Source organism: Quercus lobata, chromosome 11 (assembly GCF_001633185.2).
Source record: "Quercus lobata isolate SW786 chromosome 11, ValleyOak3.0 Primary Assembly, whole genome shotgun sequence".
Taxonomy (NCBI): domain Eukaryota; kingdom Viridiplantae; phylum Streptophyta; class Magnoliopsida; order Fagales; family Fagaceae; genus Quercus; species Quercus lobata.
In genome coordinates this window covers 27,479,027-27,497,939 of record NC_044914.1, presented here as the reverse complement: position 1 = coordinate 27,497,939, position 18,913 = coordinate 27,479,027, and the positions used below count along the sequence as shown (strand labels likewise).

Sequence of the window (18,913 nt, the reverse complement as noted above, 5' to 3'; positions counted from 1 at the left end):
GTTGGGTACACAATTTTCACAATTATTTTTTTCAAATTAATGAGTTGAATTTAGTTACAGTCATGTTTCTTAATTAAATTCAAATATTTAGATAAATTGAATTTAATTGTCCTTAAAAAAGGAACATATTTGTATTTTATTAATCAATTTAACCAAGTATTTGAACTTAATTAGAAATCTAATGAACTAGAAATAAGGTATTGTATCTAATATACTACAAATAAGGTACCATATTTACTTTTACTCTAGATTTTTTTTTTTTTTGGAACCCCTTAAGCTAATATTTTTATTTTTTATTTTTATAAAAGCTAATAGTATTATTTGGCCAGGGCTTGTGTTGTAGTAGTGATATAATAATATAACAAGGCATTGATGATATTTTAAAATTTAAATCAAATTTAATAACTTCTGAGCATTCAAGAAAAAAATTCCAAAAATATCTAAACAAACTTATAGGATATTCCGTCTTGAATTAGTGTTTGTTTTGGGATATACAACTAATAAGTACTTCAAAAAAAAAAAATCCCTTCTTTTCCTCGGACTCCTTATTTAAATCGAACGATAAATTCAAAGACACCAATTTCCAACCCACAACGACACCCTTTTCTATATAAAGTATAAACACACTCCCAATCATTTGACAGCAAGAAGAAGCTGTCAGCTGACGCTAAACACCTTTCAAGACTAAATCTTTTTTTCCATTCTACCTTTACCAACCAAAAACTACTATTCATAAAATCAAAGTTTAAATCGTTCACTGTAAAATTCTTCTTTCTTTCATTGTTTGATGGCAATGGAGAAAGAAGAACAAACAATTGCAAAGGAATCTAAGCCTTGGGCTGATGAGAAAGGCATGGTTTTGGAACCTCCTAAAACTGCTCCTACTCCTTCATGGTTCACACCCAAGAGGTACTTTCTTGTGCTTTTGTGTGTGTTAAATTTTTTTTTTTTTTTTTTTGAGAGAGACCTGTTTTTGGGTTCTTGATATTGAGAGTTGTGGGTTTTCTTTGTGTATTGGTTGTTTAGAAAATAGAGAAAATTTGCTCATTTGGGTCAGTTTGGTTCAATTGTATTAGTGTTTCTGGAAGCCAATGTCAATGTGCAGAATTTTCAAATTTTGAACTTTGGAAGTGTGATGTTGCTGGATTTTTGTATGTTTTAATGTTTAATATTCCTTGAAGGGAATAGAAAGTTCGTCCAATCCAGTAAGTTGGGTCAGTTAGAAATTTCTTATATATGGAGTACTTTAGAAACACAGATGCTATAGGGTTGATATTAAAATTCAGACTCTTCTGTAATCAAATTGGTCACCGGGCATCGATTAAAATACAAAAATTTTGGCTATGATTTGATATCTCGTTGCACATTTGCCTATGATTGTTTTCTTTGCATCTTTTCTACCATAGACATGGATGGGTTGGAACACATGTTGATTTGTTTCTTTACTAAAGATAATTTTCTTAAGGTTTTTGAAGTCCCATTTTCAGGATGATAGAGTGTTCTGAATATTCATTATTGATTCTGATAAAAAGTTCCGGTAGATTACGAACGGAACATTTAATGATTTAAAGGAAAATGGTACTTCTTGTTTACTTAATTTCTAATTCATCAGCCCAAGTAGCTTGGCTGTGGATGCTTAGGTGTAAGTGGCAAAATGACAGCTGTTATGTTTTTGATATTGAAAGGCAGGGTGATTTAGACAATCAAATAAAAGTTTGGCATGTGTGTAACCCTGGCTTGTTATCCCCCCAACCCCCCCCCCCCCCCCCCCAAAAAAAAAAGGAAAGTTACACGACGTTCTTGATTTTGTGTCTGAGTCTATGCCTATTACTTGTTTTATTTAACTCTGAGTTTGGGTTGAAAATCTCTTGAAGTTTCAAACTTTATGGTCCTTATTTCATGTTGTTCATCGCACAATGTAATAGACTTGTTTATGTCATTTTTGCAGGTTACTTTTTATCTTTTGTGTGATTAACTTGATAAATTACTTGGATCGCGGAGCAATAGCAAGTAATGGTGTGAATGGTAGCGAAAGAACTTGCAACAAAAGTGGTTCATGCACACCTGGTACCGGAATACAGTAAGATTAACTTGGGTCTTTTCATTTGAACCTGTGAACTGAGCTTTCCTCCCTAGCATTTGACATACCTTTATTCTATTTCATTTTCCCTTTCTTCTTATCTTTTTTTCTTTTTTCTTTTTCTTTTTATTTATTTTTTTATTTTTTTATTTTTATTTTTTTATGGGGGGCAGGGGGTTGAGAATACTATTTGTTACTTCACTTCTTCTCTAGTCATATTTGTGCACATACATACTACATTCATGTGGTGTAAAACTAATGTTCACTTGCGGTGTGGTTAGGTGGGTGGATGCGACTGTCCCCGAGTGTTGTATCCACTTTTTATGCTCATTCGTGGGACATTTGCTGGAGCACTAAAATTATGGGACATTTACTTTTTCAAGAAGCTTAAATTTCCTGGACTTAATTTCAATTCCTTATTGTATGCAGGGGGCAGTTCAACTTGAGCAATTTTGAAGATGGAGTTATATCATCAGCTTTTATGGTTGGACTTCTTGTGGCTTCTCCCATATTTGCAACACTAGCAAAGAGGTAATAACCATCTTGTTTTGCATTGATCACTGACCTATCCTGCTATAGTTTATTGAAGGGTAAAGGGGGGAAAAAGACTCAAGATAAAACAGAATTCAATAATAAATGAAAAATATACCTCCATTTTGGAGAAAGGGAGGGGGGGGGGGTACTTTGCTGATTATAAGGTGCATATAAGAATTTATTCCATATTTCCATGCATCTTTCTTATTTGCCATGGCTGCCAATTAAAATCTATGTTTTGTGTTCCACTTTTATGCTATTCTCTTTATCATTAATTTATCTTGTCCAATGCTTTCTTTTAAGTTTACCAAACATTACCAAGAGAAGATCTTATCATTAATATGCAAATACCAAATATGCCACATAGATTAAATGATCTGACTATTCATGAAACTGTTTGCAAAATCTGTTATACAGGAAGTTTGTGGTGAAGTTTTAAATTTGTGGAAAGTCTTGAGTACCTAAGAACACAATTTTTAGAAAAACATATTCCCAGTTTCATCTCCATAATCATTTCTGTGAATGTAATTCAACCATTTGGTGTTGGCAGTACTCCTATTATCTAGCTTTGCCATTTGATAGAGGAGCCTTGGGGTCAACGTGATAGAATACTAATTTATGTGGAATTTGATCATGAGAGATTGTGGCATTCATTATCATCATGCTACTTGTGCAGATATTATTAAAATACATTAAACTTTTGGGGCAGGGAAGGATCTTATTGCCTTGATACTTACCCATAAAAATTGTAGTTCATCCAATGATGCTTATAATAAGTTCTTATGCATAAAAATAATTTTTCAAAATTGGAAAGAGGCTTTAAACACGAATATAAGGAAATTTATGTTTTTATGCCTAGGTTCCTGTTCATCCCTCTTCACATTTGAATCCTTGAAATTGACAAGTCTGAATATATAATTGAGGCAGAAATTTTTTTGAACTTGTTGTGGAATTCATTTTTACTATTCTACATTGTGCTTTGCCATGTTAATCTACTATGGTTGAAGAAAGAGAAGAAGTTTTTTTTTTTTTTTTGGCATCTCCTCAGATTTTGTATTACATGCAGTATAAATTCATTTAAGTTTACGGGACCTGGATTGTAAGTTCAGACTTTCATGCAATCAATTGAGTTTCCTTTTGGTTTTGTGGTTATTGATACGTATATGGGATGCATATACGATATAAGTGGACAACTATTTGTCAATTCTTGAAAATTTAGAATATGATGTGGCATGGATATTTTAATTTATTAATATGCGTTAAACTACCACTAATCATAAAAGCTTAAGCTGATGGGAAATGGTGAATTTATTCACTTAACCAATATTCTAATAATTTTTAAATAGATATTATGCTAATTTTTAGTTTAAAAGATAAACAACAAACGCTTAAAGGCTTTAAAAATGTATGGAGAGCCATGCCTCTTTGCATCATGTGGAATTTTGTGGTATGAAAGGAACAAGAGGGTGTTTGATGGAGTTGACTGTCCTACCTTTGTAATCAAAGAGCATATTTTGCAGTTCTTGTATGATCGGATGAGTGCACAAGGTGTCATTCCTTTGATGTCTTTTGTTGATTTTTCAGTTTCTTCTCTCTGTGATTTGTATTTGAAATGGGACTGTACACATCCTGTGTGTCAACCTCTTTTCCTAATTCAATAACATTTTTACTTATAAAAACAACAAAATAAAGCCAACCAAAGAGCTATTGATTTCGAAGAGAGAAAGTGAGTGAGTGAGAGGAAGAGAAAAATAAAAAAGTTAAAGAAGTATCTTGCTGTATTCGAGAGCATCCATATCAGATTCATGTCTGAAACAGATATGGTTACTAGTTTGAAGTCTCAATGCTTCCTAGTTACTACTTCATAGCTTTGTCACATTTATCTATAATGATTTAAGAGAGAGAAAGCTTTTTTATTTTTTCAGCTCTAAGTTTGTTTTTATCTTCCAAAGGTTTGATTTCTGGCTGCCCTCATTAATTTATTTCTGTATGAGTGCTTAATTTTTTTTTAATGATATTTTGCAGTGTCAATCCATTTCGGCTTATTGGAGTGGGACTTTCAGTTTGGACTATTGGTGTAATTGGTTCCGCTGCTTCATGGAATTTCTGGTCCATTACAATCGCTCGCATGTAAGTTGCTTACTCATAGGCTATATACATGTTTTTGTGTGTGTGCATGTGCTTTTCTTTCAATTCATCTTTTATATTTTCCTTGTAGTTCTTTGGTTACATAAGTAGTTAGGGATACTGTGATGTGTGAATTGATATGGTTTTATGAGTTGCTTTATTTATTTATTTTTTTTTTGGGGAAGCTAGTTGTTGTTGATGAGGAAATTATATTTTATTCTATATTTAGACACACACTTCAGGGTGGGGCAGGGTGGAGGGATAGGAAAAATCTGCCCCTGGCCATTCCCTGTCAGGGTGGGGAAAACCCACACAGGATGGGGCAGTGTTGGTTGGCTCAGGAGTCAGGACTGAGTGGGGACATTTTGCCATCCCTACTTCATTTATAAGTGTTACAGCATCAATGATTGTCAGTTATTGATAATCATGCCCCAGCTATTGAACACATTCATATGTCTGTGTTTGTGCGTGTGCATGTGTGTGTTTCAACTCATCTTATATATTTATTTTTTTCCTTGTAGTTCTTTGGTTACTTAAGTAGTAAGGTTTTGTAACACATGAATTAATATAGTTTATGAGTCACTGTAATGCTTTTTTTTTTTTTTTTTTGTAGGCTAGTTGGTGTTGGTGAAGCGTCATTTATAAGTCTTGCAGCCCCCTTCATTGATGATAATGCCCCAGCTGCTCAGGTTCCTTTTTTCGCTCTCTTTTGTCTATGCTTGGAATTTTGAATTTGTATGATGTGTGCTGTGTCTGCTGTCTACTGTACAAGTTCCTCAAATGTTTGGATGAAATGATTCTATGGCCTATCAAGGTCAAAGCACCATGTGCAAGCGTTCTAAAAATTTCATGTTCTCTAGTTCCCTTTAGCATCTTTGGTTTGATCATGTTATATTTTATCTACCACCTGAAATTTTGCTGCTCTTTCAGTTTGGACCTTTTCATTTATTAGTAAGTTATGCATGCACCCATTGGGTTTTGAACCCATGACTACACCCTTCACCCATTCTTGGAAGAAGTACCATTTGAACTAGAGCTCATTGGCCACTTTCAGTCTAGACTTTGATGTGCTAAATATTTAAATGTTTGTTAGAGTTGTCAATTCTGATTATGAGCTTGGAATATGGATGGGATAGGAAGTCTTCTCTTTGTGCTTAAATCACCAATGTTTTTGCTTTCATAGGTCTTGTAGAAGCCAGTGGGATCTAGACATGATCGAATTATAAGAACTTTTTCTTTCCCTTTTTGAATGTTTAGGGAAAGATTCTTCTATCTGGATGCTTTATTTTGACACCAGAGGAATAATCAGACAAAAAAAAAATGTTGTCATCAAAAGAAGACAAGAATATTATTGTTAGGGGCTAGAAATAGCAAGTTAGGCCCTTGGTTATTCTCATTTACTTCAGGGGATCTCTAAGATTCCCTTCTCCTTTAGAGCGGTGTGCTTGCAGATGATTAGGTCTGCCACGGGAGTTAGATGTTTTGGTGGAATTTGGGACTGCCATTTAATATTACTTAAGAGGGCTTCTATATCCTCTTTTTAATGTAGATCTAGTAATGTATTATTCTTTAATCTATGGAAATGGTAATGTTTCTTGTAAACTCAATTTTTCAAAAGTCACTAGCTTTTGAATATATTCTCAGGCTTGACCAATTGTTTGTGTCCTTTTTCCCTTAGCAATGAATCTTCTATTTGGTGTAATAATTCTGTTGTGTTTTACTTTTGATCTTCTTGAAACCTGTCTTATAGCCTGTAATTGTTTCAGAAAACGGCGTGGCTTGGAATATTTTACATGTGTATACCAACTGGATATGCAATTGGCTATATTTATGGAGGATTGGTAAGTCTGTTTACTCAATTGCTATATGACTGAGGTCCATGTGGTCACGTTCACTCACATATGATCTCAATTAGTATGTAATTGTAAAATTGTAATAACTTTGTATGCATTTGTGACCATTTTCCAGCTACTGCTATAATTTATGTTCTGATTTCCATCTCTCACTCGTTCCTAATAACTTTATATTGCTTGCCCCAATGTTATCAGATTGACCCTATAATTCCTCTTTTTAAATATAGGTCGGAGATCATTTCAATTGGCGTTATGCCTTCTGGGGAGAGGCAATTTTGATGTTTCCTTTTGTTGTTCTAGGCTTTATTATGAAGCCTCTTCAGTTGAAAGGTGCATGTTCTTTTTTTTTTTTGGTTGATATGCACCTAGTGGATTTTGAATTCATGACCACACCCTCCACCTAGTGCTTGCAAGGGGAGAAGCTGCCAGTTGAGCTAGAGCTTATTGGCAAAAGTTGCATGTTCTTTATGCATTTACCTGTCATCCTGCCAGCATTTTCTTTGTGATTCTAAGCAATTTGTGATACAGGCTTTGCTCCAGCTGAATCTAAAAAAGCACTTACACAAGTAGAGACAGCTGCCTCAGAAGGTACTGCATATTATGATTTTAACAAATTGGAATTATGTACTGTCTGCTTTAATATTTTACGTTTCCGTAATATGCTTCATTCACTAGATGCAGAACATCTTACCACTGATAATATTCCAACTGTACAGTATATATGGAGCATGCATCAATGATTAACATCAAGGTTTTAATGTGATCATAGTTGCATAAAATGTCTTAATTTAGGATTTTACTGATTATCATGATACCTTAAGCTTCAAGAACAATTTGTAATTAAAGAATTTTTATGATGAAATTTATGCTAGTCTGAATCTCACCTTCACCATAAGAAAGGATTGCTTCACTGGTAAGGAAATCCAGATTTCTTTTGAAGTCAGCTGGTTGATTTATGGATTCCATGTTCTGGATTTGAAAAGGAATGATTTGGTGTATTAAGCTACTTACACCACTTAGCATAGCAAAGTTCAACCATGATAAACTACTTTTAGATACAGAAGGGCATAAAATATGTTTTTTTTTTTTTTTTTTTTTTTTTTAATAAGAGAGATTTAAATTTTGATGTTTTCATGTCATTCCTTTACTTAGTACACGTTTGGATTGCGTTTATAGCCCAGCGTCTGTGTCTTGCGTTCCTTTTTTTTAGGGGGGAGGGGGAGAAGCGCGTTTCAGCTGCAAAGTGTTTTTCCCATGCACTGTTCACGGGACTTACAAATCTCTTTTTTCAACAAAAATTTCATTAAAGATGGGTCCCATGGCACTATTCACACATTTAAAAATTATTTTGCTATAGTGTTTTCAGTTTTCAGTTTTCAGCAAAATAAGTGGTATCCAAACGGACCCTTGGTCCTTGGTTCTTTTCTAATTAAAATTATTGATAATCTATCTTATACACAATTAGATCAGTTATCTGCTCTGTTAATTAGTTTCTTATAAGGGTAGTTCTCTTTATCAGCTGTAATAATTAAATTTTGATTCTCAATGCATAGATACAGAGGTTGAAATTGGCAATGGTGGAGCAGCATCTACGAAAGAAGATTTTGGAGATAAGTTGTATAAACCTGCCAAGTGAGGAGCCTCATCCTTCAGCTTATTAGACGTGTTATTAATTTTTGAACGTGGTTAATATACTACCTGTAAAGTGTGTATGGCACCTGCCTATATATGTGAATATATTTTGATTTTTTTTTCTTGGATCTTATTTTATGGCAGAGTGAAAGGTGCAATTAAAACTTCAAATCAATTTGTAAGATTTATGAAAGACATGAAAGTGCTCATGCTTGATAAGGTGTATGTCACTAATGTTCTAGGTATTTTTCTCACCTGCTTTACCTACCTTCTTGCATATGTAGCTACATTCTTTCAATTCAGTGTTTTGTCCTGAAATTTTATTCATCCTTGTAAGTCGTCATTTTCTTTTGGGATCTTTCGAACCGACTGATTCATTAAACATGTTGTTTTCCTCACTCCTTAAATACTAATTCTCTTGACACCGAATGACCCTTAGGTTACGTAGCATACAATTTCGTCATAGGAGCATACTCATATTGGGGGCCTAAGGCTGGTAAAAATATATATAACATGGTAAGCTCTTGCAACTTGATCTGATGTCATTAATTTTAGATCATTCAATACAACCTTGTTTAATGCTACTTTCATTTTTCTTCACATGATTGGTATAAATAAGATATACTTTTTAATTATAAACAATATAGTACCAAGATACAATTTGATGGTCTTGATGCACTGGATATAATGGTGAATTTTTGCAGAGCAATGCAGATATGATATTTGGAGGGATTACAGTTGTTTGTGGAATATTGGGCACGATTACTGGAGGCTTTGTTCTTGATTTTATGACTAACACCATTCCAAATGCTTTTAAGGTAGGTTTTGTTGAGTTTAGAGAAAATGATCTAGGATTACCTTCCTTGATACTTTTCTTAAAGATTAGTGCATTATTTTCTTCTTGTTAGGCTGTCACTGTCAGGCATAGAAGAGTGACATAATCAAATATTTTTCATGAGGAAATTTTAGTTGCATAGTACAGAAGCTTATAACAGTTGAGCATGCTGTGAATTTAATTGGCTTGTCTTGAAATAAGATTTATGTCACTTCTTATTTCTTTTTTTGTTAGTATATTTTCAAGTCTGATCCAGTGAAGTCTGACTGGATATAATACTATATCACTTACTGTACAGATATAACTTTTGGGAATTAAGAAAACCTCCGGGATGGCCTTCTACAATTCAAATATTGCTAGTCTTTATGTACAATCATCATGCCAAAAAAATTTCACCTTGCCTTTGCCACTTACCTTGGACCTTTTTTCAGCTTCTTTCAGTGACAACATTTATTGGAGCGGCGTTTTGCTTCGGTGCCTTTTGTTTCAAGAGCATGTATCTTTTCCTAGCTTTTTTTGCAATCGGTGAATTTCTCGTCTTTGCCACTCAGGTATTTTCCTTGATGCAAAATAGATTTGTTATTGTTTGGTTGCGCCATTGAAATTGGGCTATGCTGCTATTTTATTGTCACTGATTAGGAAGTAAAATTAAATGCATCTTATGAACATTCAGACTACATGATCTGCTTGTAATTTACATTTAATATTGAACCATTAGCTGAGTTCTTGAGCATGTAGTTCCTAAGCTAAACCTTCAACAAACTTACGTATTTGTTTGTGATCTTATGTAATATGCTTCACCTGTGCCTGCTGTTAATTGGTAATTTAGATTATTGAGCTTTAGTCTATCTGAAATTGTTCAATGTTGATGCACATTATCCTGCAAAAGGATATTGTAATGATGGGTGTGTCATGCTTCTTTGGTACATGTAAGTTTGATTTAATCATCCTCAATGCTCAACGTTGCCAACAATTGTTTTCTAAATTGCTGCTTAGGTAATTTGTTTGTCCTTTTTGGACTTCACTGAAATAGGTGGCCTCCCCAACTCCTCACTTCCTCTTCTCTGTCCTTTATGAGATGGATGGATAAGAAAATCTAATGCACAAAAAAAAAAAAAAAATCTATGAATCAAAAGGTGGAAAAGGAAAAGATAAAAGACGAAGAAAATGTAGCTGCTATTCAGTTGAATTATCTTCAGTACATACACTACATCAAGCAAGTCTTTGTCATAAATAAGTTATAACTTTTCACTTCATGGTTATGATGCAGCATTGTAAGTGGTAACATAAGATGTTTCTCATAAAATAATTACAAGAAGAGTTAATATGCTCTAAGAGTGAAATTGAACATCCACATGGTGCCATAACATTCATCTAGTCTTTTCTCCTTTTGCCAACCTATAAGAAAAATTTCCTTAACTTAAACGGTCAATGTAACGCCACTCCCTCTTGATATACCTAGAATACTAAACTAAAAATGGCAAATTGTAATGTCACTCCCTTCTGATTCACCTAATCTAGAATCAGAGTACTCTGATACTCTCTGGCTATATTATATATTGTTTGGGGGTCAACCCATATGTAACTTTCCTCAACATAACCTTTCATCTGATTTCTCTAATCCCATGATCAAAGTACAACTTATTTGATCATAGTTCCAGGTGAAGCTGCTAAAAATTTGACCTAGAGTTGAGGGCATATGCTATGACAGTTAGGATATACCATATATTTTGCATCAACGTTAATTTACTTTTGAGGGATTTATAGGTTTTTTGTTTTTAATTTTTTTTTGACATTTCCTGTCATACCTATGGTGAGCGATTTTTTTTTTTTTCCCTTGAAAAATTAACCTATATCGGTAACTTAGTGATATTTGTCCAGACAAATTGATTTGGTTTGGAAGTATTAAATTTGAAATTACATCTGATTTAGAAGAAATTTTCATTATATCTCTTTGTATACAAGCTGAAAGGCCTTATTGTATACAACTTTTTGGCACCAAAAAAAGAAGGAAAAAAGAATAAACCAGGAATTCCGAATGCTCACTCTACAGGAACACTATCTTTTCTTTTGCAGGGACCCGTAAACTTTGTATGTCTCCATTGTGTGAATCCAAGTTTGAGGCCACTGTCAATGGCTATGTGTACTGTTGCAACTCACCTCTTTGGAGATGTTCCATCCTCACCTCTTGTTGGAGTTCTCCAGGTTTGCCTTCTTTGATTGTGCCTATGAAAATTTTGGAGATTGGTATTTTGTTGAGACCCTAGGGACTCACAATTTCCCTTTTACTGGTTTCAAGTGTGGATATTACTGATGCCAGTTCAGAGTGTTGTAGTCTATTTTTAGTTTTCTGGTCAATCTAGAAGTGTTATTTTCAATTACAAATTAGGAAAATACAGCCAAAAGGATAATCAACTAAATACTAGCAGTTTAGAGTCCAGTCTGGATAATAGCCAATTATGTGTTTTTATAGATTACATTAGTGACAAAATTACCCTACTAATTCAAGAATACAATGATTCTATGAAATCACCCATATTTAATGGTCTATCACAGTCCAAGGACACTCAGTTAAAAAAAGACCTACAAAATTAGATTCCAATTTCGAATGTTCTGTCCTCTTGTTCCAAATTTGCCACAACAATCATACTGGACAATTTCTGGTGTCCACTGAGAATGGATTGTCAACTTTTTGAGTCTCATGCCCAAATAGTTTAAAGGCTGCATTTATCATAATTATCATAAAATTTTAAACACAACAGGGAATTTCCTTTTAAAGTTTCGGTGTTCTGTTGTCATTCAAACAGTGATTGTGTTACATATTCTCCTTAAATGTTATTTGCTTACTGCATTCTTCCTGGTAGAGTTCACTTTATCAAGGTCTTATGATATTGAAGTCCTGATAGTAGACTGTCATTTTACTGGCCTTACTTTGTAATAATCATGCAGGATCATATTCACAACTGGAGGGAGACTGCTCTTATTCTAACATCGATTTTGTTCCCAGCAGCTGGGATTTGGTTCATTGGTAAGTTCTTGTTAGTTATTCTTCCCTTCTCTATTTTCTTCCTTTTCCTACAAAGAAGAATTCAAGTTGACAATTCATTTAGTAGACAGAATTTTAGTGAGGGCAATGATGTTGCAGTAAATTCCACAAGTAAATAGTGGACGGGCTAGGCTGATGTTGTACGTGACGAACTATAGGTTACTAGGAAAGAGTTCCGAACATTTGCATGAATAAGAATAATTTGTGGGTGTTTGTTCTGTTTTATGCTTCTATAGAAAGGGTCCTTGCATACCAAACTCAGAATAGTGACCGTTTACTACATGCCACCATTCTCCTCAAACAAGAAGCACACAAACAGAAACACACGCACACATACCAATTACCAAAGCCTTTGATCGGTTGTTAGTCATTCAAAGTCAGCTTCTCTACCCGAATACCAAAGCCTTTGATCGGTTGTTAGTCATTCAAAAGTTAGCTTATCTACCCGAATTTGATAGTAATTATCATAATTACATAGACAAATAACGCCAAACTTTTCGGATCCCATGAAATTATGTAACCAATATGTACTACTACAGGAGTATTTCTAAACAGCGTGGATAGATTTAATGAAGAACGTGAGCATGAAGTCAACAGAACACCATTGCTTGAAAGTAAGACAGCAGAGAGAAAAGAATCTTCAGCTCAATCTTAAGCTTTTTTTTTTTTTTTTCCTTCAGTTAGGATGGACTTTTGGTTGATGATGTCTTTCTTTTATGTAAATAATGTTTTGCATTTAATCACATGCAAGTTGATTTGCTTAAATATATTTTTCATTACTAATCACTTATAACTCATAAGGCTGAACCCTGGCATTAAAGAAAATTGACAATTTCTGCACATTGCACAACTCATGCACATTCCAGTGTTCAGGTCAACTTGTGCGGAAATCATTTGGCCTGAATTCTAGTGGTTTTGGAGTTAAAAACTAACGGTCAATGTATTTTTAAAAAATAAAAAGAAGAAAAAATATCACTTCAATAGGCATAATTGTGGTGGTAGCAAGGTTGTCAAAATCGGGATTTTACATAGGATCGTTGAAGGTAGATGGGATCATAGATCGTAGAATCATATTGTGAATCGTAAGATTTTACATATTTTTAGATTTAAAGTAAAAAACACATTGATAATGACTTTGTATGTTGAATAATTACGTAAATTATAAATTAATCCATAAAAAAACTTAGATTTGCATCATATGATGTAATTTGCATATCATACATCGCTAAGTCTATACTAACGAAACAAATATATTTAAGATTTGACCCAATATATCTAAAAAGTTCAATAAATGTTTAATTTGCAACCAAATACAAAAATATTTATCAAAACATATGGAAAATATTTTCTAAATTCTAAGTTTTAAGTTTGAAATTCAAAATAAGTTAGTAAATGGAAACTAGCTAATTACAATATGAAATCCAAAAGTAAGATGAATATTAAGGTGAAGCGAACATTTAATTATTCTCATTTTAAGATTCTTATAACCACCGCCCTAAATTCCTAATTATCATCATCCATTTCATCATATATGTAGACATTATATATTTGTATACTAGAGTTGTAAAAGACATCAAGATATAATTTCACACTCAACTATTCAAGTTACACCACTCAGCAACAATTAAAGAGCATGCTAAAAAAATTAATCAATCAATATACAAATACAAGCATAACTGATAAAATTATATATAAAAAATATTTTAGTAATATTAAAATACAAATTTGTATATTGATCAAACAAATTTAACAATATTAAAGTTTAAAAGACAACAAAGCCAACATCAAATTTTTCATTTAGAAATGATAAAGTATTCTTTCATTTTGATTACAAGTGAATTAGAAACTAGAAAATATTTACTTAGGTTGACATAATTTTATAAAATAAAAATAAAAAGTCATACCATCACAACATGATAAAAATAAAAATCCTTCAAGTTTCATCAAAACAAAAAATTTATCCCATAAAAAAAACATAAAAAAAATTATGTTTTTGGTAGGATTGGTAGGATCCCATACAATCCTATGATCCTATACGATCCTACCATTTTTACAATCCTTGTGCAATTCTAAACGCTTTGGTGAGGTGAGATCGTAAAATCGTGTGATCCTACGATCTAGATCTCGATTTTAACAACCATGGGTGGTAGTGATTCAATTGAATAAGGCTAAAAACCTTGTAGTGCTCAACAGGTACCTTCTGGTCTGGGCCAGCTCTACAGTATAAGCAAAAGAGGCACTTGTTTAAGGCTCCCTAATTTTAACCGGGTTATTTTCTTTCATTGTTAATAAAATAATTTTATTATCAAAAAAGAAATGTCATGTTCATAATATTTTTCACAATTTTTTCACAATAAATTTTAAGAAGTAGATTGTTACTAGTTGTTATTAGTGGTAAAAAAAAAAAAAAAAGTAATTCAGTGGTTGGTTCAAATTAGATCTAGTAACAAATACTTAGGATTTGTAGTGAAAATGTTGTAAATGTAGTACTTCTAAAAAATAAAAATAAATTTTTTTACTAGTTTTCATTTTTTAGAGCAACTGAGTTGACAAACTCTTACTAGTTCTCATTTAAGTCCACCATTAATATCACTTTTTTACTTACCACTATTAACCTACCATATCAATAGGTATGATAAATTGTCAAATTTTTTGTCTATAGATTTTCTCAAAAAATATTCTTTGTGGTTAATATTAATTAGTAATTTTGCATCTAAAATAAGAAAATAAAATTTAAGTAATATTTAAATTGTTTAAAAAAAATTCATATTTAAATATGTAAAAGACCTCAATTCATTTTTTGCCTTAGACCCTCAAATACATCAAGCCTCTCTTGCTTTTAGTATTTTTAATGATGACATAAAAGTTAAAATCTACCTAACCCAATTATTGATGTATCAAAAAAAAAAAAAAAAGTATGAGTAATGGCTAATGAGTAGCAATCAACAGCTTATTAATGATAGTGACAATTGCTAACAATGGTGACAATAACACAACCGTTTGATTGAATGTGATGATAGTTATGGGAGGAAACTTAGTCTCAAACCCCAATTAGATATTGCCCTCTTCGGAATTAGTGGCACAGGGCGCAGGCCTAATCCTTAAGGTTTTGCTCAATCCCACATTGGGGAGAGACACCTCCCACCTTTGCCTAATAAGCACTTGACCTAAGGAAGGGTATACCATAGTATGTGTGAGGACAATACGTGATTGGGGTTCGAAACTAAGTTTCCTCTCACAATAGTAATGGTAGTGACGTCGAGTAATTAACATATTTAAGGTAATGATAATCACAACAATAGAAATAGTCATGGGCAGTGTTGTGCATACGGGAGACAAAAAGAAAATCATAACTTAATAATAACAGCAATCAATCATTGTGAATAAGTTAAAATTTTATCATATTAAAAATAATAATAAAAGAAAAGAAAAGAAAAAAGAACTCAAAGTAGGAAGGCTCATTGCCAAAATGAGCAAGACCCAAAGTCCAAAAAAAACTCTTCTACCTTCCAAAATCAAAAGCCAAGAGCTTTCAAATAGAAATAATGAATCCCACAGCACCCCTTTTCCACGTTTTCAAATGGAGTGGATTTTTTTTTTTTTTTTTTTAATAAGCTTACCGAGTGGATTGTTTTGTCTTTTCTTGGACATTTTTGTGTCCAAGACAAGAATGAAAGATATAAAGGAAAAATGGATTGAAAGTTAATTATATAACTCTAAATCTCAATCATTGGGATCCAAATCTAAGTTTTGTCCATTTATATATATATATATATATATATATATATTTATCTTTCCTTCTCATTACTGCCTTGTTGCTTAGGCATTGTTAACAGACGCAACTGTAGCCATCAACGTAACGGTAGCTATCTTCATTTCTAACGTTGACTTGAGTAGCAAAGTATAAAATATTTAAAACCTGTTTGAATACTGCTTATTTTGTTAAAATTGAAAATTTATTGCTGAAAGTAGTGTAAGTAAAAGTAAGAGTTAGCTGAAATAGTATAATGGAACCCATAAATAGTAGCAAAAATAAGTTGAATAGTAAAATAATTTTCATTTTCATTAATATCCAAACAGAGGCTTAGTATAAAATAATACTAGCCGAAATTCAATAATTTAAATAATATGAGTGCAAAATAACCTTATTTGCATTTCAACATTATTCTGAGTACTATTATTAAATAGTTATATTTTGTATATGTGTGTCTTATTTATTAGATTTTAGACATGTCATTATTTGATAATGCTAAATACTTTCTCCCAACTTAGACTCGTTTGACTTGAAATCAATCCAAAAATTGAGCCAATCAACATTTCACACGTGATAAGGTTGTAAAAAGGGTGAAATTATTATTTATATTGGAAGGATTGTTGATATGGTTCTTCTTGACCAATGAAATAATGTCATTTATGCAAAAATTTGTGTGAGCTTTCTAATTAATATAAAGAATAAAAAATGAAAATTACCAAATGATATCATATTCACATAAATAATCATGTTTTATTAATGGAAAGGTAATAAAAAACCACATCAGCCCTCCTCCTTATCCGTCTAGTAATTTCTCGCATGGCAGCAACAAGTTTCAGTTGAAAAACTGTGGTCTAACACGTGTCAACGTACGACAAAGTCAAGCTGTACTTCCCCAAAACAAAACAAAACAAAACAACAGGCAATTCCCCACAACGGCAATGAGCTATAATCAAGTGCACTCAACCCGAGTACTACCGTAATGTGGTGTCACAATTTTGATTGGTTCAACTTAAAAAAGTCAAACTTGAACCCAAATGACCCACTGTTTTAGCTAATAGTCTCAACCTAAAACCAACAAAACCAAAACCCACAGATTGTTTGTTTGCTGGTTTAACCTCTCTCTCTCTCATATATATATATATATATATATATAGGAGTTAGGATACATGGCATTTTTATGTCATATATATCCATTTCAGCTTAGTAAATCAAATCAATGGCGCCCACAGCAGCAATGCTAATACTGTGTCTTCACGGCAAACCAAAATCCCCACCATCTTTTGCTCCTCCATCACCACCTGCAACTCTTTTTGGGCTTAAGCTTTCGGCAGTGAGGTGGGCTTCGGTAGTGAATTCCATCTGCAAAGCAACATCAGATGAAAAGCAAAAGCATGGCATTGTTGATCCTTCTTCTGCGTTGGAGAAGAGGTTTCAAGATGCTCTTGAACTCAGTTGCTGGTCGAGCTGAATAACATTACTTTTAACCAGAAAAAAGGCCTAATTATGTGTTGTGGAGGTGGGTTTGACTGTTTTATGTACAGTGAATGCTATGTATATTTGATCTGGTGACAGAAACTTTTGTTCGTGAATTTCACATTTATTAGCTGCTAATGTCAAGGTTACAAGCATTATTTGCAAAGGTTTTCATATTTTACCATTAACCACGAATAGCAAGTTGTATATTCAATTGAATGGTAGCAAATAGAGAGCACGTAGCTTAAAGCCTTAAACATTTGCAGTTTATTCAGGGGCGGCGCTACACTTTGTTCAGGGGGTTCTTTCAATTTTTCTTTTTGGTTAGTTTAACATTTTAATTTATTCTTAAAAATATTATTTCTAAGAGTAAGAGTTTGTATTTGTAAGCATAATTTTTTATTATAAATTTATATATATATATATATATGTGTGTGTGTTGAAAATTGATTGCGTGCATTACTTTTTGTTGTTATACTATTATTTGTGTAAATAATGATGTGGGGGAAGTTTGTGTGTATGGAATAAATACATGGGAGAAATGTTTTGACATCCATTTCATGGAAAATATAACAATTGCCCTAGGAACATCATTTAATATAACCTTAAATATAATTTAACTTTATATAATTTAGTAATTAGGAAAAAGAGCTGGTTTGTTGCATGAGCTGGTTTGTTGCATGTATGTGTATTGTAATCATTTTATAATAATTTTTTGTTATAAAGTCAGAAAAATTCAAGAAAAAAATTGTATAGTTAGTGATTGTTCAAGTATTTGATTAGTTAAGTAAACACGTAGTGTATTATATATATATATATATATATATATATAAATGGGTGTGATTGTATGCATCAATAATTAATACAAAGTCAATCAATTGAGTTTATTCATTTAGTTTAAAATATTTTTATAAAAACAAAGATAAATAGATAATAACAACGGCATAAAATAAAATTAAAAATGTTAGACAAACTTAACAAAATAAAATAGTCATAATTATCATGGCTATAAATACTCATAATGAACTACCATGTAACAATTTCAAATTTGAAACCATGTAACAATTTCAAATTTGAAAACTTATAGAAGAAAATTGTAAAACTTTTTTTTTTTGGTCAATAACCCGATATATTCAAGTTTTTTTTTTTATTAAAACTTTTTCATTTTAGTTTTTTAATGTCCCCTCAACAAAATTCTTGGAGCCACCAAGTTTATTAAGCTTTATTTCCATCCAAAAAGAAAATGTTGGAATGGAGCTGTACGGATCTCTCTCCCTTTCCTTTTGAGTGCACGTTTGCTTGAAGAAAGAAAAGAGTTTGATGGGGCTGTCTGCAGCATAGGCCAAATCTGCCTTAGGCAACAGCTCCATCATGTTAAAGGCTTTGCCAACTAGAACTTTTAGAATTGGAGCAACGTTCATCACATATATGAAGTAATATTTCCAAGCGCACCTCATCTGATGAATCTGGTATTTACTTCTCACCGCTTCAAGTGGTAATTTTATCAATTTTCCATAAAGTAGAACGTGTGCCACTATGCAAACTAGAAATGTATGGTACAAGATGAGAGGAGTTCATA

The 18,913-nt window shown here is 32.6% G+C and overlaps 1 protein-coding gene across 2 annotated transcripts; it reads left to right on the top strand.

Annotated features, from left to right (window-relative positions):
- Positions 1-542: 542 nt before the first annotated feature.
- Positions 543-12,872, top strand: LOC115969248 (probable sphingolipid transporter spinster homolog 2). 2 transcript variants are annotated; one of them, XM_031088856.1, is made up of 16 exons: positions 543-909; positions 1,949-2,080; positions 2,510-2,611; positions 4,640-4,744; positions 5,355-5,430; positions 6,508-6,582; positions 6,822-6,924; positions 7,123-7,182; positions 8,148-8,226; positions 8,371-8,468; positions 8,666-8,742; positions 8,931-9,044; positions 9,493-9,612; positions 11,138-11,266; positions 12,011-12,089; positions 12,647-12,872. In XM_031088856.1, the coding sequence occupies exons 1-16, from the start codon at positions 788-790 to the stop codon at positions 12,760-12,762; spliced, it is 1,587 nt and encodes a 528-aa protein (XP_030944716.1). In that variant the 5' UTR covers positions 543-787; the 3' UTR covers positions 12,763-12,872. The 2 variants fall into 2 exon arrangements, with proteins under 2 accessions (XP_030944716.1, XP_030944717.1); XM_031088857.1 differs by having other exon boundaries at positions 566-909; positions 8,154-8,226.
- Positions 12,873-18,913: the final 6,041 nt, after the last annotated feature.